Source organism: Canariomyces notabilis (genome assembly GCF_033297395.1).
Source record: "Canariomyces notabilis strain CBS 508.74 unplaced genomic scaffold N656scaffold_30, whole genome shotgun sequence".
Classification (NCBI taxonomy): domain Eukaryota; kingdom Fungi; phylum Ascomycota; class Sordariomycetes; order Sordariales; family Chaetomiaceae; genus Canariomyces; species Canariomyces notabilis.
In genome coordinates, this window is record NW_027041852.1 from 99,090 (window position 1) to 119,109 (window position 20,020).

Below are 20,020 nucleotides of genomic sequence, written 5' to 3' on the forward strand. Positions count from 1 at the left end.
TCCTTCATCTTCTGCTCCATGTTGAAAAGCCCAAAGGAAGTAGGCAGAAACGGATACCCAGCCCTCCTCCCAATGTGTAGTTCACCATGGCATCCCACTTCACGGTTGCCAGGCTCTGCTTTAGTTTTGCGCTGCTGGCTCCTGAACTACCGGCTCCTCCGCTTCAGGCTCCTCCGCTTGGGGTTCTTCTACGACCTCTCCCATTCGGTTCATGTATTTCACCTCGGCGTCTGGCCGTACCAGATCCCTCGAACAGTAGTTAGTCGAAACTCTGCGTTCTCGATGGCGAAGTCGTGCACACTTGACGTTGGTTCCTTGTCGCCGAGGGCACTGGATGAACTCCATCTCCCTCCTGCAGCCGCAAGTGTATACGATATACTCCGAAGTGCACATCTTCGACTAATAAGACACCAAGGGTTAGCTCATATCTGGGGGATGGATGGATGACTGCATTTTACTTACGGTACTCCATCGCCCAATATTCCGAATTCCGATACTAACTCAAATTCAAGCGACTGCTGTGGGAAGCGAAGTTAATGATACATCTTCGCTATCGGAAAACTTGGGGAAGGTAGGGCAAATTTGTGCTAAAGTAAAAATTCAAGAGAGAGAAAGATCGAGTCGAAGAAGCAGTTTTGGCCGCCAAGTGGTGCTGAAGAGATATGGTTGCGTCTTTCGAATTCTGGAAAGGAAGGCGCATGTAGAAAGTCGAGTGTGTTCGCAACTTTGCCCTCGATATCTGAACCAATCAATCTTGTTCATAAAGCGCAACTCAGCTCTTTTGCACCGGCAAGTCGACTGCAAAGTTCCATTGAAAATCTATTTTATCATCTTGTACTTGAGAAAGGACTTAAGAAGGCATTAGCACAGCAAGTGCAAAGAAAAGTGAGTATGAACCTCGAAGCAAAGTTAGCAAACTGTACAAATCTCATCATCTCCATGATTTTTGCCTTTCTTCGGGTGCATCTGCTAACAGCCTATCATCTAGTTTAATGGCGACGATGCCTGGCGTTCGTGTTGATAACACGAAGCCAACTATCCTGTCCATGGAGGTGGACAATGACAACCTCTTTGAAAGCGAGTACCGAGTGCGAATCGGAGATCAAGTCAAATACCTCATCATCGCTCCCGGAACCTTTGATCGAGACACACTTTCATTTCCGCTCCAGTCGTTGTCCGATCTTCCTTACGACCAGGAATGGACCGTGGCCTACATATCACGGGATAAGCTCAGCGGCGACTTGAAATCCCTCCTGATGACCAGACCACTCGCCGGCGTTGAGTGTCAGTGGCATCATGCTAGCATTGATTGCCTTCAATTGCAGAGCACCAAGCAGCTCACGCCAACGGTGTTCGAAGCCGTCCTACTACATTCAAACGCCTCAATAATGCCCCCGTCACCAGAGACAACCGTGATCGCCAAGATAGCCCGTTTTGAATGGGAGGTGCCTCGCATCAAGCAGGAAACAAGAGCGTATCAACTACTCGAAGGTCATGGACTGGCTCCGCGCTTTCTCGGCCATGTCCATGAGAATGGACGTGTCATGGGGTTCTTGCTGGAAAAAATCGAGGGACGCTCCGCTTCTCTGGCGGATCTGGACATGTGCGAGGCCGCACTGGGGAAGCTTCACGCGTTGGGACTAATACATGGGGATGTGAACCGATACAACTTCTTGGTCACGGAAGAAGGTGTGAAACTACTCGACTTTGAACACTTTCAGGAGAACGCTTGTCCCGACGTAATGGTTAGAGAGTTGGAGAGTTTGCCTGCTGAACTGGCCGACGAGTCTGGGCGCGGCGGAGGATTCATATTTTGTGAGGATGATGAGGATAGTGACGATCCTGAAGCCAGCGACGCGCTCGCCATTGCGGTTTCGTCTTCCTTGGAAGTCCGAAAGGGATGCTACGGCGATGAGGCGGTTCAATTCTAGCTACGACTGCCGTAAAGGTATTAGTTCGTAGATCCCAAATAGACTAATAGAGATACCAAGCCGCCGGAAGCCTCCAGAGCTCGGCTTCGTGTATATTTACTGACCTTGAGGCCCGGGTCCTGAACTACTAGTAGCTAGGTATCATTCTTATGGAGTGTAACTGAAAGCAGAAACCACTCGGAACCCTGCGATGATTCGGAGTGTAAAGTCGGAGAGAGCTCCGAGCTGAGGCGGTGCAGAGTAGGTAGACATGAGACATCCAGCTCAACCAGGACCAACGTCCACCGGTTCTAGGCCTCTAGGCCCCTGCACTAACAAGGATGGCTGCTAGCGGATCGTGTGCCGACTGGGGAACTGGACAGGGCGCTGTTGTGCTTGCATCGTCCCACTGTCCCATTCGGTTAGGCGGCCGCATGCGTTGGTGCCTTCCTGAGATAAGGTAACAGCCCTTTCTTGCAAGCTGATGCCCTAACCACCTCAATTTGACTTTATTTCAGTGCGATAATACCCCTGGCAATTTGAAGTTCGCTGCGGGTCACTAACGAAGTCGGATTCGGACTCTGGAATCGGATCCGCGGCTGCACATAGCGTACCAAATCGAAGGTTTTTGAGCGTTAATAAAGGGCCCCCTTTTCAGCTCGAAAGCCTCCGCTCATCTTTGTTTGTTTTTCGAAGACGCCTCTCTGCCTGCGGGGTCATCAAACTCCGCATCCGACGTGCATCGTGCGTCGGTGCTGTCCTGGACCCGCTTGCCTCCAAACTCCAACACGCACGCTCCCTAGTTAGCCAAAGGCCCCTTCCCGCCTCCCTCTTCCGACGACGCCCTTTCGTGGCTCGACAACAGCGTCGGGCATTCGAGCCGAGTTCCCAGCTTTCTACGAGGGCGTGAAACCAACGACAGCGAACGCAATACATCGCTCGACTGGACCCCCGCCGGTCTGGATTGCTTCGCCGCCGTCTCCTGACAGACGCCACAATAACAAGACTTGTCGTGGCGTCGCTAGCCGCCAACACACCGTCGCTTCGGGGCGCCCTTGCATATAGATAGTCCATTGGGGCAGAGCCGACAGAGGTATATCAGCAGTCACGACTGCCATTGAGTCTGGGGCAATCTTGGATTTCTTCACTTCCCATTGACTCGACCTGGCCAAACTCCTTCCCCAAGGGTTCATCACGCGAGACGTCACCACCACTCACAGCAAAGATGGCGGAACGTCATCCAACCCTGACGCAGCCATTCGCCGAGCGAGCCAAGACGGCAGCGCACCCGCTCACGCGGTACCTTTACCGGCTGATGGACGTCAAGGCGTCCAATCTCTGTCTCAGTGCCGACGTCACGACGGCACGGGAGCTGCTGACACTCGCCGACAAGGTCGGGCCGTCGATCGTGGTGCTCAAGACGCACTACGACCTGATTTCCGGGTGGGACTACAATCCGCAGACGGGCACGGGCGCCAAGCTGGCGGCGCTGGCGAGGAAACACGGCTTCCTCATCTTTGAGGACCGCAAGTTTGTCGACATTGGCAAGACGGTGCAGATGCAGTACACGGCCGGCACGGCGCGCATAATAGAGTGGGCGCACATCACCAACGCCAACATGGACGCGGGCAAGGACATGGTGCGCGCCATGGCCGAGGCGGCGGCCAAGTGGAAGGAGCGCATCCACTACGAGGTCAAGACATCGGTCACGGTCGGCACCCCGGTCTCGGACCAGTTCGACGAGGCCGAAGAACAGGGCGACGAGACCGCTGGGGATGGCAGCAAGCTCGAGGTGAAGGACCAGCGGCAAAAGGAGGACGGTGGAAGCAGCCAGGCGGCGGACGACAGGAAAAACAGCATCGTCTCCATTACGACGGTCACGCAGCAGTCGTTTGAGCCGGCCGACTCGCCGCGACTGACAAAAGCGCACGACCAGGCGGGCGGCGACGACGCCGTGTTCCCGGGCATTGAGGAAGCTCCCGCCGACCGTGGACTGCTGCTCCTGGCGCAAATGTCGTCCAAGGGCTGCCTCATGACCCCGCAGTACACGCAGGCGTGCGTCGAGGCGGCGCGCGAGAACAAGGGCTTTGTCATGGGCTTCGTGGCGCAGCAGTGCCTCAACGCGGCGCCCGACGACAATTTTGTGCACATGACGCCCGGGTGCAAGCTGCCGCCGCCCGGCGAGGAACCAATGGGGAATGGCCAGCTTGAGGGCGACGGACTCGGCCAGCAATACAACACGCCGACCAAGCTGGTTGAAGAACTGGGAACCGACATTGTCATTGTGGGCCGCGGCATCATCTCGGCGGGCGACCCGCCCTCGGAGGCGGAACGGTACAGGAGAAAAGCGTGGAAGGCGTATCTGGCGCGTCTGGGGTAAAGGGGATTTACACTGCTTGCGACTCTTCTACCTTGCCATATGTGAAGCATCATGGGAATTTGGATGGTGGGTTTATGTACTCAAATTTATGTACTCAAAAGCGTTACGCGGGTATCTGCTTAGGGTTTCCAGGGCGATGGGAAGGGCAGAATCTCTAGGTAGGGACTGCCTAGGGGCGTTTTCTGGCGCGACACAATGCGTGCAATCCAGCCTCAAGGTAGCTTGCTGGACCGGACAAGGCTCTACCAGCGTCATGATATATATTCATTAGTATCTCTATGGCGCATTCCACCCTTACAGTACCGGCCGGAATTGTACTACCTCCGGTATTTGCGTGGGTAGCTCGGGCAGATTGAGCGCCACGGACCCGGAGTTAACGGCCCAACCGGGACCACGGGGCGGGAAGGCGCTTGGCGACAAGGGACCGTTGTCAGAAGTGCACCCCCACCTGATCCTGGGGTCAAGGTTACTGTAGAAGTTCGATAGGGTGCTTAGTGCTTACCAAAGCAACCTCACATTCATAACGTGCAGCAGTCCTTCCTTCCAAGGCAGGACAGCCATTTCTTGCTACGAATTGAACATTGCGGGGACGGCAGTTCTGAGAGGCGTGTCGCACAGCAGAATCCAGCGTGGTATCGCTTCCTTCAGAGGCTCTCTTTCCTGAGCGTATCTCATTTTCATATTGGACCTCATCTCATAGCATCGCGCCATTGTTTGAGAGACAAATGTCTTCGACGACTTCCGACGACACACCGCCTGCCGGCGTAGACGTGGACTCGGCGCATTCTGCCGGCGCAGGCCGTGAAGCTGCCGAGGATACTGCCCGGCCGCCGCCCCGCAAGCGGAGGAGAATAGTCATCTCGTGCACCGAGTGCCATAGAAGAAAGCAGAAGGTAGTGTATTCTGTGTTGAGTGGCCTCCTGATATGGGATTCATGCCACTCCCACACCCCTTTCGCATGTCCAACTGTCAGGTAACTAACCCGTTTCTGCAGTGCGACCGCAAACTGCCCTGCACAAACTGCGTCTCGCGCAACAAACAGGGCGCCTGCAGGTATGACACGGGCGCGCCAACCGCCCGCCAGCAGCAGCAGCAGCAGCAGGACGGCACTGGAAAGCAACAGAGCGTCCCCGGGCGGGACTCGGAGACATCGGCCTCTCCCCCGGTTCATCATCATCATCATGTTGCTAGCAGCACCAGCACCAACATGAACAGGACCACGCCCAGCGTACCCACTCTAGGGTATACCTCCTCGTCGTCGTCTAACACGCTCACCTTCCTCTCACGCATCGATGCTGCCCATGCGGATTCGGAACCCCTCAGCACGGCGCTCGCGCCCCCGTCGGCCCATGCGTCTGGGTCGGATGTAGCTACTGCTGCGGTGGCTAGTGTAAGCCCCTCCCTTTTTCTTCTTGAATTGTGAATCGTAAATTGACAAGGCGAACAGCAGCGCTACAAATCCCTCATCCGCCAACTCCCAGCCCGGAACTACATTGACGCGCTCAGCGCCGTCTACTTCCGCGAGTTCAACTGGCAGTACTACACGCTCGACCAGGCCACCTTTGAGCGGCAGCTCGCGGCTTGGTACCGCGTGCCCTTTGACGTGCTGTCGCCTGTTGTCAAATCCGACAGGTCGGATGCTGCCGACGGCATGCCAAGGATTTGCCTCCTTCCCGAGGAGATGCGGGCGTTTCCTGGCTTGGTGTTTCAGGTCCTGGCGGTGGCGCTGTTGGTTGCGGATGAGAATGACAAGTGTCTTTCCGGGCTGAAGTATGCGGGGGGTATGACGTTTGCGGATTTAGCGGTCGAGTATAGTGATGTCGGCATGGAGGTGCTGGCGTTGCTTGGGAAGAGGTGCATGGGGCTTACGACGATTCAGGCCGGCTGGGTCAGGGCGGGGTTTTTGAAGTATATTGGTATGGTTACTGAGTCGGTGAGTATCTCCTCAGTTTATGAATGGATGGGGGCAGTGGCTGACCTGGTTAGTGGCATGCCATTGGAGCGACCATCAGGGACGCCCAAGAGATTGGGCTGCACCGCGACAGGCTGGATCCCAAGCCGGTCGGGGACACCGCCGAGGCCGTGCTGGAGTGCCAGTGGGAGGTTCAACGTCGGCGAAGGGTATGGATGAGCCTCGCGCAGTGGGACGCGCACATGGCGTGTGTGCTTGGCCGCCCGACGACCATCGATTACCACATGACACCCCCTTCTCTGCCCGTCGACGCGCCGGACCCCAAGGACTGCTCCCGGACGCCTGTGCTGCCCCGGGGCGAGAACGACCCGCCCACGCCGCTGACCAAGGCGCTCTGGGCGCACCGTCTCATGGGCGTCATGCACGAGATCATCCAGCTGGAAAAGGAGGGGCCGTGTCCCAAGGACTTTGGGCGCGTCGACAAGATCCACAACGAGTTGTTCGAGATTGTTGAGCAACTGCCGGCTTGCTTCAGGCTGGAAAACCCGGACACGCAGTGGGACCATCTGGCCGAGTGCCACTGGTTGCCCTTGACTCGGCTCATTATCCCGCAGCTGTACACCTTTGAGTATATGGCGCTACACCGGCCGTATATTTTTACGCGCCCCAAGAGCCGCACAGAGGCGCTCAAGGCCAGCCTGGACATGCTGCACGTGCAGAGGCTGTACTTTCAGGCGCTCAAGCCGCAGATGTATAGGTCGTAAGTATTTATCTACCTTGATCCCACATGGCAGATTCCCTTGGTACGGACCGCTGATGAGACGTTATCCAGATTCTCGCTCTTCTACGGCTCCTTTGACGCCATCGTGCTCATGGCGTCCATCTACATCCTCTTCCCCAAGGAGCACCCGGACCTGGTGCACCGCGCGCTGCAGCACTTCCAGTGGGCCGTCGAGCGCTTCGAGGCCATGTCGGCCACCAATGCCCTGGCCAAGGCTGCCCTGGGCGTCCTGCATGCCATGTACCTGCGCCTGAAGAAGTCGCTGGGCATCTCGGGCTCAAACATCCGCGCCGCGCTGGCTTCGTGGTCGTCTGCCGCTGGCAGCCCTCCGGCTGGCGGCAACGATGGCAATGGCAACAGCCCTTTTCCGACTCAGTCCTTGGCTGCCGTGACTGATACCGGCGGATCTTTCACTACTACTGGTACTGGTAGTAGGACGACCGGCAACGCTACGAGCGGTTTCTCCAACCCCCTTGATCACCAGCAGGCGCAGCACCACCGAGACAGCAATTACTCAGCCACCGGCAGCACCTCAGCCTGCAGCGCCACGGGGACTACACCATCCGATTTCTTTTCCTCAGAATCTCCCCACACCACCACCACCACACTAACTACCACCACCAGCCCCAACAACAACGACAACAACAACGGCGAGGGGACGGGGACAGCAGAGCAAGGGCAAGGAATAGAAGCCTTAGACTGGAACAGCGTCGTGCCCAGCGACTTTGACTGGACCAGTCTGCAGCCTATTCACGCCATGAGTGACCTGCTGTACAACGATCTTGTCACGGTGGGCGGCAGCAGCAGCTCAGGTTGGGGTGGTGGTGGTCAACATCAGCAGCAAGGTCATAGTTTGGATAATATGGCAGGAGAAGGGGGTGGCTTTTTTGGTAGTCATCATCAAGTGGAAAATCTGGCAGCCAATGGCTTAGGTACCGGTACGGGAGGAGATGAGCGTGGGAGTGGGAGTGGATTGCAGTTTGGAGGGTTTGGGCTGGCTGAGGGGCCGTGCCAGTTTCAGTTTGAGGGGTGTTTTGGGGATGATAGTGTGTGGAGTCTGTTGAACCAGTACGCACCTTTGTGATGTGCTTGCTGTTGAACGGGAGGGTGGGAGGTCAAGAAGGGTTTTGGTGTTGCTGGGCTTTTGAGTTCAAGTTTGGATATAAGTTGGGAGGGTGTAAAGCGAGGGGATAACGGAGTTTGAAAGGTGAGGGTGTTGATATGGGAATGGAGAGATGGATGTCGATGCAGGGGCGCTAAGGAATGGTTATGGTGTCTTACACGGAACGTACAATGAATCGTTGGGAATTTATGGATATAGGTATCGTTGGTTCGTTGCACGGCAGGGCCTATTTGCAGATATCTGCACAGCAGTTGAATGTTTAGCACACTATATACCATATGTGAATCTGCGTGCTGGCTACATGATGCAGGGACTTGATGCCGGACACTATTATCTTTCAACGCAGACATAGCGCTTGAGCATCTGACAAGGTTACACTGCACATTATGGATTAGGGTTGCTTGAATAGCATCGCTATACAGAATCAGCCTTTGAGAGGAGAATAGCTCCCGAGACCATATGCTCTGCCTCAACTGGATCGAAGCTGAGCCAAAACCACTGCAATTCCTCATGACCGTCCCACACCGCATACACCAACCAGCGTGGAGCTGCCATGTTATTTACGTCGACTCATTACAAAGTTATACAAATCTACATCACCCCCATCATTAAACATGTTTAAACCCTCTTATCCTTCGGCTTGATCTCAGTGCCAAAGACCTTGTCCCAAAAGGGGCTGGTGACGCCAAAGCCGTTCTCATAATCCAGAAAGTGGTGCTCGAGGTGGTACTTCTTGAGCTGCTTCCACCACAGCGGGAGGTTCTGGTGGTGGAGGAAGTAGTGCGTCAGGTCGTAGCAAATGTAGCCAAAGATGCCGCCGCAGTAGACGGCCGTGGCAATGTGCCAGTCCCAGAAGAAGACGGCGTGCGCAAGCTTCCAGAAGGGCGCCGCCAGCGCGGCGAACAGCACCGGCGGCATCACCAGCCGGTACCGGTCCATGGGCAGGTAGTGATGGATGCCGTGTAGGGTGAAGTGGAGGGTGATGCCGATGCGGTTGTCGGGGAGGTAGCTGTGAACATTGTCAGCATCGGCAGACTATTGATAAAGGTTGGGATGGGGAACTCACTAATCCAAATGAAACAAAAACCTATGCAGCCCATACTCGGCAATCGTCCAGAAAAACAACCCCAGCACAAAACAGCCCACCTCCCCAAGCGGACTGCTAAACCCCTTACTCGCCAGATACAGTCCATACCCCACCGGCGGCAGCCAGACGATGGGAATCACCCACCAGGGTGTCTTTGTCAAGGGTTCAAGGAAGTTTCCAAAGAGCGGGGCCGAAGCGCCGGCCTTGTAGTGGCGCGGCCGATGAACCTGGTCGAGGTAGAACTCCTTGGAGAAATTGCCGAACCAGACCTGGGGGAACAGCGGCCGGCTGAGGTCGAGGAACTTGTGCGTCTTGTAGTCTGACGCAATGTCGGTGTCTTTGGTCAGGTCCTCCTCGCATGACATGCCCGTGCGAGGGTGCACCCAGTTCCCGTTGGCGTCCTGCACCGCCTCGAGGCCGTCTTCTAGAATCGGCGGTTTGCTATTGCCATTGGCGTTGGTGTTGTTGGGCTTGGAGTTGGAGCTGTTGCTGTTGGTGGTGGTGGGTGAAGACACGAGGAAGCCGACCAGAGAGTCGCTGAGCACCTCGTAGGCGGCGTCGGAATGCGCGTGCGACGACTCGTCCTTGAGGATGGCCGTGATGTCTTTGCCGGCGTACTCGAGCACCAGGTCGGCGCCGCCGGGGTGCGAGTCGAGGAAGTCGGTCACGTCGTAGACATTGCGCCCCAGGGTCACGAAGCAGGATTTGTCTGAATTGTGCGATTCGACCTCTGCGAGGGTGAAGGTCGGTAGCGTCCGGCCGGGCATGGTGGCGGCGTTGTACGGAGCCAACGGGACAGCTTGCGATGGTTTAACGGTGTCCCGGATGCGCTGGAATCGACACTTGTTGGGTATGGGCGGTTTGGCAGAGGGAAAGATGCAAAGAGCAGAAAGGAGCGACTGATGAGCTGGAAGTCAGGAGGAAAAGTAAAGCTTCGGGCGCATTTGCAAGATTAATCAGGGGTGGACTTTTTTTTTCTGGTAGAGTTCAGGGGCTGCACTAATCACAGACGCGAGAGAGCTCGGGTTGCGCGTCCGCCGAGAAGCGATCATCGGCTGACAGTGGCGTTACTCAACGTACCGTACTGTACCGTTGCCAAGCATGGTACACTAGGTACGTAAACCGGACCCATCGGGAACTTGAAGGATCGATTGGACTGACTGAAGTGAGCTGTAAGGTTAGAAACAAGCACGATTGGGCGTTAGCAAAACTGATACCGTGGTGCAAATCAGCACTAGGTGCCCATGTTGAAGTGAATCTGAACTTGAATTCAACTGGAAGTTTACCCCTTACTGTGCGTCGCTATAAGGCTATGCAATTAGCAGGGTGGCAGGCACTAGCCATAGTAATAGGGGGCCACCGTGTACTAGATATCGCTGTATCCGTACATATGCGGGGTCTATCAGCCAACCCCCCGCGCCTGTGCTCGAGTGTGTTCTGATTTCTGAACTTCGGCAGCGCAGAAACAACACACATCCGGTATCTCAAAGCGCTTGACGAGCAAATTCGTTTTCCTTAGTAAGAGGCTAACGAAGGCCCATAACAATGTCATCTTCTTACTCTGACCGTGTACTGGAATTGGCTGTTTTGTGACGGCTTGATACATAGCCGTATTGTACGGATACATACCTAGAAATACGTGTTGCAGTGCAAAGTTGCAAACGGCATCGCCTTCCTTCCTCCCTTCTGACGTAACTAAAGCTCCCTGGAGCAGTGGAGCTTAACAACTCAGATGCTTGGCATAAGCTCCGTGACTTGACTTTACTCAGAGCAGGCTCAACCTCAGCCCCGAGCACTTGATAAGAGGTTGCCTTTGCTAGCTGACAGTCTTGATCCTATCCTTTTTAAATCCAAGTTGCTCGGTGCAGCAAGGAGTTACTTGGAACGCTATAATCGGCTGTCTCTGTGAAAAAGGGAGTCGTTTTGTTTGCAACCACTGATAAGAATTTCATCAGTCAAGATCTGAGTTCTCCATTCGCCCTCAGCGGCGCGACACCCTGACACCGATCGGCCAGGCCATTGCCGCCATGGCAGGCCTTAGTATGGGCTGGGGAAGTACGCTCCTGGTACTTGCTCTGCTTCTCGTCCTCCTTCCAGGCAAAGCTGCTGCGTTTGGTGCGGGCAACATCCCCTCCATTGCCCAGGTTGAGGGTCACAATTGGAGACATGGAGGTGTGTATAGCCGACATTCCCCTATACCTCAGCTGTACCGTTAACACACTGTCTTCGCCATAGACATTGAGGATATGCTCAAGACGCTCACATTTCTCTACGGCAAGAAATGGACGTCCATGATGGTCTCGCGCGTCTACTTTGGCAACTGGCTCAGAGACTATTCGCAGGCTGTCGACGTCGGCAGTCTCAAGGGTGTCAACGCCGCCACCATTAGGATCATAGTGAGTCTGACCCCATGTTCCTGAGAAGTTCTCACTGACCGTCTCCAGGTTTGGGTACTCTCCTTCATGGCCAATGGCTACGCGACCGAGGAGTTTGAGGTCACTGAGGAGCGTCTGGGCGCCTATCGCCCGGAAGAGCACATTGACAACCCCCTTGGTTATGCGGACGGTCAGGACGCGCGCAAATATGACCCCCGTCTGCGGGGTCCAGTAGACCCTAGGGAGCTCGAGATCGATCCGCGCACCGGCATGAAGAACTACATTGCCAACGAGAGCGGCGGCTGGGCTACCAGTGCCGGCTACCTGCGCTGGAGCTTTGCCCGCAGCATTCACTTTGGCCGCGTCTATACCAGCGGCGCCCACGGCACATCCGGAAAGGAGGCCGACTTATGTGAGGCTCTGCGGTGCCTTGGCCAGGCCCTGCACTGCATGGAGGACTTTAGCGCGCACAGCAACTATTGTGAGCTGGCGCTGCTGGAGCTGGGATACCACAATGTCTTTCCCCACTGCGGGAGTGCCACTCAGATTCATTTGAATGGGAGGGTGGTCTATCCGCTCGTCACGGGTATGTAAGGCAAACACCCCAAGGTATGCACGAGAATTCTGACAAGATATAGGAACCTTTGGCGCGGTCGATTTTTTGCACTCTGTCCTCGGGTGAGTAGACAACCACACGCCCTCGAATTCCCACTAACGTGCAGTAGCGAGGCCAACGACCATTTCACCCAGTCAGAGGTGGATGAGATCAATGTCGCGCTGAACAACGCCGAGCGGGCTACCATGGCCGGCGACAGCGGCTATTCCGGTCAACGAGGGTTTGGTTCGGGCAGCGGCGGCTTGGATTTCATCTCCCTGGTTTCCCAGCTCCCCGGTGTCGGCGACGGCTTCGCTTCGCAGGCCAAGGACCTCAAAGCCAGGGCTGCAGCTCAGGAGCAAGAGAATGCTCGGTCCGCTGGCAATGTCAATGTCGTCCCAGGAATGAGCCCCAATTTCGATCCCGTCAAAGTGGCAGGGCAGATCTACCCAATCCTCGAATTCCGCGACAAGATTGTCCGATCCATCCACAACATGATAGCCAAGATTCCCGGCCTGGAAAGTCTACTGGAAAAGATCAGCGAGACATTGACATCCTTTATTCTCGGCCTACTAGCCCCCTTCGTCCGGCCCATCATCAACCAGGTATCCCAAGTGCTGAAGGAAGGCTCCTCCGGCCTGATCGAAACCAGCGCGAACCAGCAGTTTGAGCCGTGGACTAACCCACGCTGCGATAACCCCACCCACTCGATGCTGTCCAAGGACCATTTCACCAACATCCTCAACTCGTGCGCCGGCCGTGTAGCTGCCACCATCCTGCAATACGTCGTTCCGTAAGTCGCCCCCAAGCCTCCTCCCAACTCGTACTTGAACTCACCAAATCTGAATCAAGCCGCGTCATCTACGCCTGGGAGAACCCGGGCGTCCCCGTAGATGAAGTCGTCAACGACGTGCTCCGCGCGTTTCACCACCCTGCCGCGCGCGACGAGCGCATCGAGATCCAGCGCCAGATGTTTGACACAGTGCGCAAGTGGGCCCAGGAGACCCCGCACCGCGACCGGCTGAACCAGCTGCTCTCGTCCGAGTCGGTCAAGAACCACCAGAACCACATCCTCTCCGGTGGTGGGGGTGGTAGCCGGTCCGCAGCGGGAGGCGGAGGAGGAGGGTGCGGCCACGGAGGCGACGGCGGGCACGGCAAGCCTGCCGGATCACTCTGGTCGCAGATCAAGACGAGGGATTTTGAATCAAGAGAGGCGCCGCCGGCCCCGAGCACGGCCCCAGCGCAACCGCACGGATACGGCCACGGCCAGGCGGCGGGTTACTATGCCGGCGCCGGCGCCAATCCCCCGCAGCACTCGTCTCAAGGCAGGCCCGGATCATCCGGGTTTGCGGCCAGCTACGGACAGCCTACCCCGCCGCCGCCCCAGTCCGGGTACGGTCAGGGATACCAGGGCCAAGGCCAGGGGCACGCAGCGTCGTATGCTCAGCAGCAGCATTGGCAAGGGCAAGGGCAGGGACAGGGACATCAGCAGTATGGCCGTGGAGGCCATCATCATCATCAGCAGCAAGGGGGGTACAGCGCGCAGCAGCAGCAGCAGTATCCGCCACATGGCCAGCAGCCGCCTTCGTGGGGGCATTATCAGCGGTACTAGGTACTAGGTACTAGGCGCAAGTCTGGGGATGGGGACGGGGATGGGGCAAGGCGCAGAGATGGTGGAGTTTTGACGTTTGTTGATAAGTGCGATACCTACTACATATTTCCGGACAATGGACAATGGAACGGCGGACGCCCGTCAGTCAATTGATTCAAGATTTGTATTTTTGAGCCCCTATATACGAGCGATGCCCTCCTCTTCAAATCGGAAACTCATCTATGCATGTCTAACCCATCCAGCCCAAAACGCCATCTTCCATGCTATGCAATGCAATGCAGATTGCAGAGGGTGTCGCTCTTCCCAAGCCGACCCATATACATGATACAAGACAAGATCGTTCTATGCCCACCCGCGTCCCCGCCCGCCCGTCTTCCCGCCATGCAATGCCAAACCTTCAACCTCTTCAAAAATCAACGCCAGATACCCGTGTATCATCCATCATCATGGCATGAACTGAACCAATCGCAAAGTAACAGAGGAACAAGATAAAATCCGTCAAAATCCGTCGCAAGAAAATACCCAACATACCCCCAATCCAAGCAGATCCATATGAGTTCAACTGACAAAGTTACCGCCTGCCCCTCCGCCTCGGATCAAGCGCCTCAGCACGGCGCATATCCCTCACCTCCTTGGTCCCCAAGCTCCCCACACCACCTTCACTTCGTCTCTCCCACCCGCCCAACCTGACAACCAAACAAGTCGCATTATCCCCATCCTCCGAAACCTCCGTGGCATACTCCACCACATGCCGAGCACCTTCCTCGGGCGTCGCCGCTTCTTTAACAACGTCCACAATCTCCTGGTCACTCAACGTCCCGCTCACGCCGTCGGAGACCAGCACTAGAAATGAGAATTCCGCTGGGCGGAGCTCAACCCGTGTAACGTCAGGCTCGGCAGACACCCCGATGCGTTTACTCTGCATGTCGCCAAAGGCACGGCTGTTTGCCAATCCCTGGATGCGTTCCTCGCCGAAGGAATCCGTGACGAGCGATTGGGAGAGATACCTCGTCAGCCGGCGGGACTCGGCCGGTGAACTGGGCCGGTGGTCGTTTGTCAGTGGCAGGGGCAAGCCCGTGGCCGTTTCGCACAGCAGCACGCGTGTGTCGCCGACGTGGGCGACGACGAGCGTGCTGTGCGCGGCTGGATGCCAAAAGGGGGATGGGGTAGGGGTGGAGATCAGTGCGACGGAGGCTGTGGACCCGCCTTTAAACCGTGCCGGCCCGCCAATGCCGTGCGCGCCCGAGGGGGTTACGTGGGGCCGCCCGAGGATTTCGTCACGGTTCAGGGGGAAGTCGGAGACGTAGGGATCGTCCGGGTCGGGTTTGCGCGCTTGGGCGGTGATGAAATCGAGGTCCGCGCGGAGGAAGGCGTAGGTTAGGACTGATTCGAGGGTTGCGGGGGAGTGCAGTTGTTGGTGTTGCGAGGAGGGAGAGGGGGTGGAAGAGGTTGATGACGATACGGCGGGGACGGAGAAGTAGGTCGGCCGGAAGCGCTTGAAGTAGCCGCCTACTGTGCGCTTGTATTCCTGTAGAATCTCGTATTCGAGCTTGGCGGCTTTGGAGATGCCCGTCTTTGCTGTCGCTGTCGAGGGATCGCCGTCGGATTGGCCCTGGCCCTCACTCCGCTGCCTGCTGTCGGGGTCCCTGGTGGAGTCGGTCGCTCCGGCGGCGCGGTGGTCCTTTCTCAGGCTGCTCTGCAGCTCAAACTCGGCCGCGGCCTCTTCAATGTACCCGTGCAGCTCGTCGCGGAGGAACTCGCTGCACTCGCTGCCGCCGTGGCCGTCAAACACGCCAAAATAGAAGATCTGCGGGTCCCCCAGGGCACTGGCAGCGCTGGTGCCCTCGCCAGACTGCCTTGTTTGCGAAGCCTGGCTGCGAACGAGGCTGATGGGCACGCGTTTTGCAAAGGCGGGCATGTCGATCGTCCCGGCCTGGTTCGTGTCTTCGTTGTAAACCCGCTGGCCGCGCGATACGGACACGCCGAAGTGGTGCTTGGCGCTTCGCAGGGGAATGCGCACGACCGTCAGGTCGCGGCCGGGCATGTGCGGGGGCGCTGCGGCCGGCGCGCGGCCCGAGCCCGGGGTGTGCGGCATTGAGGCTGAGCGCGGGAGCTTGTGGCCGGGCCCCGCGGATGACCGGGAATCGGGGTGGAGCGAGGACGAGGGGAGGTGGGTGACGAAGTAATTGTGGAACCCCCGCCGGACATGCCGGTGACTTGGGAGCTGTCTCTGGTGGCTGTCGTGGAGATGCGCTGCGGAGACGGGCGGCTGGGCTGGAGCCCTCAGCTGGCCTCGCGGCCTTGTGAATCGCAATGCGCGGGATGACATGGAGACATGCCTTCGCTGGGCCTGCCCATGGAGTTGGAAGAACGTCGCGACACGGGTCATGAAGACGTCAAGGGGCGATTGGGCGCTTGCACGGCTGGCTCTTGCAAGAGCAACCCCGAGAGACCGACGACGTAGAGGCGCCATTGGAAAGGGAGACGAGATGTGTTGCTCCCGGAAAAATCGTCGAGTGCAAGTCCTTGACCAGCGAAACCCAGCAGGCCAGCGATTGCAGAATCTCGGGCCATGGGCATAGCTGGACGAACCTGCTGGTTGGTGGTTGGAGTACAAGTCTCAGCTCAAGCAGCGGAGGTGATACAAGATTGTCAAGGAGATGGTCAAAAATGAAATTGTTGGGCCGCCGAGATGGGATGATGCGCTGGCCCCCACCCATCCTAGGTGTCACCCATGTACTCCGTACATACTCCGCAGTGTACATCGGTCTTGGCATTGGCGAGGATGGATGCTGTCTTCTCTTGGCGTTGAATGACATGAAAAAATTCTCCAATGCTGATTACACTTTGATCAAGAGATGCAACTCAATGCGTGCAGTATATGCTATTTCCTATTTCATTGCCATCAGCTCCAAAATGATTATTCTGTTGTCGTCTGCCACTTTGACAGCAGAAAAGGCTCGGCCCTTGGCCTGTCAGATTTTGATAGGGTAGCCTCGGCTAACGTCATTGTACTGTGCGAAGGCGCACCGTACTTCCACCGTGGATGCAGTTGCCAAGCCACTTGGCACCTCTTCGTCCTTTCCCCTTTCACGAAAACAACAAATTGCGGCCTGAAGGGCTATACGATGTATCTTTGGTCCATTGTCCATGACCCGGGCATTCGACGGGTGATCCGCGTCTGCTCTTAGCATGCCGAGTGCTTGTGACTGATGGTTACATATGTGGCTATCAGATCCCGGAGACTGGTGGCGTAATTTCATGACGAAAGTGAACAGTTCAAGTGCTCAGCAGAAGCCATGGGCGATTCTGCTGACGACCAAACCGGACCCCTCAGTGCGCCCGCCGACGCAGGCACAGGGCTCGACATGGTTGAGATCGCAGCCGACGGGGACTTGGTGCTCGACGTGACCTTCGATACGTCCAACGAGACGCTCAGAGCGGCGAGGAGAGCCGCAAAGTCTAGACCAGGCCGGCAGGCTGCTGATGCTAGCACACTACCAGCCCTTAAGCCCAGGGTCCGGCGTGGCTATCGGGTTCAGCTCGCTGTGCTCAAGCAAAACTCCAAATACTTCGACAATCTGCTCAGTGACACAAGGTTTGCCGAGGCCAGGTCAATAGAAGCTGCCTTCGAGCGGCTCAGCATGAACAACGTGAAGCCGTCCGAGGCAGACGTCACGCAGCTCCCGGTGGTCAGGATCCGCGAGGACGACGAGGCCACACAGTCGGCAGGCCTAGAGCCTGTCTTTGCCGACATGCTGCGCATCCTGCACAGGAAGCAGTCAACGGCCAGAGCCCCGACCATGCACAATCTTGCCGTCCTGGCTGTCCTGGCCGACCGCTTCGGGTGTACCGCCGCCGTGTCCAGGTATCTGAACGCTCTAAAGTACAAGTGGCCTGCCACGCAGACAAGCTTGTCCAAGGAAGGCGGCGGAGCTGCTCTCACTGCCGCGGCAGAAGAGACACTCAGGCAGAAGATCCTTGTGTCGTGGCTGCTCGATCAACCGCTGAAGATGCATGCCGCCACCCGGGAGCTGATTCTGTACGGCTCGAGGAGGTGGAGCGCATTTGGCGAGGAAGACACCAACAAGGCCGTGTGGTGGGAATTGCCGGACGACCTTGAAAGTGAGCAATTTCTAGCTTCTTAAACCAGTGTGGAACAATAGCTTGGTTAACCTGCCAGAAGATGAACTACGACACCGCCGGGACTGCATTCTAAACACCATCGCCTCAGTCCAGCGACATTTCATCCAGCTGTACTCGTCCCGCACGCAGCAGTGCACGCTGGGCTACGGGTCCAGCTCAAGCTGCGACTCATACCAGCTCGGACAGATGGTCAAGTTTTTCATCAGCCGCAACCTGCTGTTTCTGGTCGACTTCTCGCCCAAGTCGATGGACAGCATTCAGGACTATGCCACAGTGAGCATCCCTCACATAATTGCAACCCTCCGGCAGTGTCCCAGCTACCAGGTCGACACGAACCACCACAACTGCGGCCTGAGGACCCGTATTCTGCCCATCCTCGACCGCATTCAAGCCCTGCTGTCATCCAACATAGTTTCTGTGTCTAGGCCAGCTTGGGGCAAAGACCGAGAAGCCGCGTCTTGGTGCCGGCGAGGGGCAAGTGACGGCGGCGAGCCAAGGGAGTTTCGCTTCACGCGTGCCATGGCCGGGAACCAGAGTATGCAATTCGAAGGGGCCATGGGGGTCGACAGACTGGCAAGGGAGCTCTTTACGGCGGACAGGTGGGATTGGACGGCCGAAGACCGAGAAGAGCCGCGGGAACCGGGATTGGGTAAGTGGAATACGCCTACCCTTGGAAGGCATGTGTAGCTAGGCATGGCCATTGGTAGACGACTCGAAGCGGCGCCAGCCCTTAGACCTCAACCGGAGCTATTCCCTCTGTCGCTACCATCTTGCCGACTGACGCCTTGTCCTCCCCGCTCGCACGATTCCCAGCCTCATGATCCTCTTGTCGGCGAGAGCCCTTCGCCTTGGTCAAGGGCCAGCGGCCGTGTACCTCGCGGTATCTCATCAGCACGAAGGCGACGATAACAAACAGCCAGTACAGGTTGTACGAAATGACGGAGCCGTAGGTTGCCGAGTTTGTCCATCCAAAGATGGCGTTCAAGACGCCCCATCCGCCGCCGCCGTTCATGTTTGGGTTGCAGCACTGTTGCATGGTCAGATTGCTCTGCTGTCTGTGAATTGAATTGGACCCGCTAGGAAGCAGCAGAAGTACTCACGTTGACGTGCCAAACGGATTTGTCAATGTCATACGACCCCGGACCGTCCCCGGTTTCGGTGACATCCCCGCCGATGATGTCTTGCCACGCCTGCTGCTCAAAGGACCACACCGCGCGCGAGAAGAGCCCCGCCCCGACGAGATAAAGCAGGCATGTTGAGATGACGAGGAAGACCTGCAGTTTGGTTGACGATCCGCCTCTGAGAGTCAAGTCAGCGCTCTGTTTGATTCCATTTCCAAGGTGGACAGGCTCGTTACACTGTGGATAGTAACGGGGGGAAGACTCACTTGTACAAAACCCAACCCACAATAGCACCCACCGCCAACCCGACAACCGCGGCGAGCGGCACGGCGGTGGCGGGCGCGGAAAAGGTCACTCCCGCGATGAAGACGATGGCCTCGATGCCCTCACGGAGGACGGTGACAAAGGGCAGAACCAGCATGAAATACCGTTCTGTCCAGCTTTTGACCCGCCTCCACATCATCATCATTGCTCCCTTCCCACCATTACCACCACCACCACCACCGTCCTTGTTGTAATCGTTAATACTCTTTGCCAACTTCCCAGCCCATTTCTCCCTCATCCTCCCGACCCTCAACAGCGCCGCACCCACAACGGAAATAATAACAGCCGCCACAAGGGAGAAAGCACCCTCGTATTTCAGCTCCGGCCCGTCCCAGCTGCTGGCGCCGGTTGTGTAGAAGACGCCGATTAGGATGGCAGAGATGAGCAACGTCAGGAGAAACCCGGCCCCGGTGCCCAGCCAGACCTGGCGGACCAGTTTTTTGTAGAGTGTTCTGTCTTGGGGAAAGACGGTCTGCTTGAGAAAGGCGAGAAGCACGGAGACGATGATGACTGTTTCGAGGGATTCGCGGAAGGTGACTAGGAATATGGGGAGGGAGAAGACATCGGGGGGTGACATCTTGTAGGTTCGGGACTGGACTGGGCGGTTGAGATTTGAGAGGGAGGAATGGTGGCTGGGAAGGACTGAAGGGGAAG

At 57.0% G+C, this 20,020-nt stretch overlaps 10 protein-coding genes across 10 annotated transcripts; 6 read left to right on the plus strand and 4 right to left on the minus strand.

Annotated features, from left to right (window-relative positions):
• Window positions 1–7: 7 nt before the first annotated feature.
• Window positions 8–724, minus strand: N656DRAFT_412739 (uncharacterized protein). The gene is made up of 2 exons (XM_064809572.1): window positions 463–724; window positions 8–399 (listed from the first exon to the last, which is right to left on the minus strand). The coding sequence occupies exon 2, from the start codon at window positions 391–393 to the stop codon at window positions 121–123; it is 273 nt and encodes a 90-aa protein (XP_064666212.1). The 5' UTR covers window positions 394–399; window positions 463–724; the 3' UTR covers window positions 8–120.
• A 274-nt stretch (window positions 725–998) lies between these two features.
• N656DRAFT_783873 (alpha-galactosidase A) lies at window positions 999–1,978 on the plus strand (the record flags this gene model as incomplete). The annotated part of the gene is made up of 1 exon (XM_064816046.1): window positions 999–1,978. One exon carries the CDS (start codon window positions 1,002–1,004, stop codon window positions 1,929–1,931), a length of 930 nt encoding a protein of 309 aa, XP_064666213.1. The 3' UTR covers window positions 1,932–1,978.
• Window positions 1,979–3,135: 1,157 nt separating this feature from the next.
• Window positions 3,136–4,290, plus strand: N656DRAFT_771598 (Orotidine 5'-phosphate decarboxylase; the record flags this gene model as incomplete). Its single annotated transcript, XM_064813873.1, has 1 exon — window positions 3,136–4,290. The coding sequence occupies one exon, from the start codon at window positions 3,136–3,138 to the stop codon at window positions 4,288–4,290; it is 1,155 nt and encodes a 384-aa protein (XP_064666214.1).
• Window positions 4,291–4,819: 529 nt separating this feature from the next.
• On the plus strand, window positions 4,820–8,457 carry N656DRAFT_412731 (uncharacterized protein). Its single transcript, XM_064809571.1, has 5 exons — window positions 4,820–5,183; window positions 5,285–5,680; window positions 5,738–6,223; window positions 6,277–6,962; window positions 7,035–8,457. Exons 1-5 carry the CDS (start codon window positions 5,016–5,018, stop codon window positions 8,065–8,067), a joined length of 2,769 nt encoding a protein of 922 aa, XP_064666215.1. The 5' UTR covers window positions 4,820–5,015; the 3' UTR covers window positions 8,068–8,457.
• N656DRAFT_783875 (Inositolphosphorylceramide-B hydroxylase) lies at window positions 8,418–10,434 on the minus strand. Its single transcript, XM_064816047.1, has 2 exons — window positions 9,173–10,434; window positions 8,418–9,115 (listed from the first exon to the last, which is right to left on the minus strand). Exons 1-2 carry the CDS (start codon window positions 9,958–9,960, stop codon window positions 8,725–8,727), a joined length of 1,179 nt encoding a protein of 392 aa, XP_064666216.1. The 5' UTR covers window positions 9,961–10,434; the 3' UTR covers window positions 8,418–8,724.
• A 786-nt stretch (window positions 10,435–11,220) lies between these two features.
• On the plus strand, window positions 11,221–13,775 carry N656DRAFT_717671 (heterokaryon incompatibility Het-C; the record flags this gene model as incomplete). Its single annotated transcript, XM_064812216.1, has 6 exons — window positions 11,221–11,365; window positions 11,429–11,589; window positions 11,638–12,154; window positions 12,207–12,246; window positions 12,294–12,956; window positions 13,016–13,775. 6 exons carry the CDS (start codon window positions 11,221–11,223, stop codon window positions 13,773–13,775), a joined length of 2,286 nt encoding a protein of 761 aa, XP_064666217.1.
• A 187-nt stretch (window positions 13,776–13,962) lies between these two features.
• N656DRAFT_783877 (protein serine/threonine phosphatase 2C) lies at window positions 13,963–16,427 on the minus strand. Its single transcript, XM_064816048.1, has one exon. It carries the CDS (start codon window positions 16,246–16,248, stop codon window positions 14,347–14,349), a length of 1,902 nt encoding a protein of 633 aa, XP_064666218.1. The 5' UTR covers window positions 16,249–16,427; the 3' UTR covers window positions 13,963–14,346.
• On the plus strand, window positions 16,347–16,921 carry N656DRAFT_412808 (uncharacterized protein). Its single transcript, XM_064809573.1, has one exon. It carries the CDS (start codon window positions 16,446–16,448, stop codon window positions 16,767–16,769), a length of 324 nt encoding a protein of 107 aa, XP_064666219.1. The 5' UTR covers window positions 16,347–16,445; the 3' UTR covers window positions 16,770–16,921.
• A 153-nt stretch (window positions 16,922–17,074) lies between these two features.
• Window positions 17,075–18,608, plus strand: N656DRAFT_801587 (uncharacterized protein; the record flags this gene model as incomplete). The annotated part of the gene is made up of 2 exons (XM_064818139.1): window positions 17,075–17,900; window positions 17,962–18,608. 2 exons carry the CDS (start codon window positions 17,075–17,077, stop codon window positions 18,606–18,608), a joined length of 1,473 nt encoding a protein of 490 aa, XP_064666220.1.
• Window positions 18,609–18,651: 43 nt separating this feature from the next.
• Window positions 18,652–19,943, minus strand: N656DRAFT_792344 (iron permease FTR1; the record flags this gene model as incomplete). The annotated part of the gene is made up of 3 exons (XM_064817068.1): window positions 18,652–18,948; window positions 19,022–19,220; window positions 19,309–19,943. The coding sequence occupies 3 exons, from the start codon at window positions 19,941–19,943 to the stop codon at window positions 18,652–18,654; spliced, it is 1,131 nt and encodes a 376-aa protein (XP_064666221.1).
• Between the last annotated feature and the right edge of the window lie 77 nt (window positions 19,944–20,020).

Bases quoted from the DNA above. Each gene is read 5' to 3' on its own strand.
- N656DRAFT_783877 (XM_064816048.1), bottom strand. From the start codon at position 16,248: ATGGCGCCTCTACGTCGTCGGTCTCTCGGGGTTGCTCTTGCAAGAGCC.
- N656DRAFT_412739 (XM_064809572.1), bottom strand. From the start codon at position 393: ATGTGCACTTCGGAGTATATCGTATACACTTGCGGCTGCAGGAGGGAG.
- N656DRAFT_412808 (XM_064809573.1), top strand. From the start codon at position 16,446: ATGAAATTGTTGGGCCGCCGAGATGGGATGATGCGCTGGCCCCCACCC.
- N656DRAFT_412731 (XM_064809571.1), top strand. From the start codon at position 5,016: ATGTCTTCGACGACTTCCGACGACACACCGCCTGCCGGCGTAGACGTG. The intron at 5,681-5,737 runs GTAAGCCCCTCC...CAAGGCGAACAG, and splicing joins CTACTGCTGCGGTGGCTAGT to CAGCGCTACAAATCCCTCAT. The intron at 6,224-6,276 runs GTGAGTATCTCC...TGACCTGGTTAG, and splicing joins TTGGTATGGTTACTGAGTCG to TGGCATGCCATTGGAGCGAC.
- N656DRAFT_783875 (XM_064816047.1), bottom strand. From the start codon at position 9,960: ATGCCCGGCCGGACGCTACCGACCTTCACCCTCGCAGAGGTCGAATCG. The intron at 9,116-9,172 runs GTGAGTTCCCCA...CAATGTTCACAG, and splicing joins TTTTTGTTTCATTTGGATTA to CTACCTCCCCGACAACCGCA.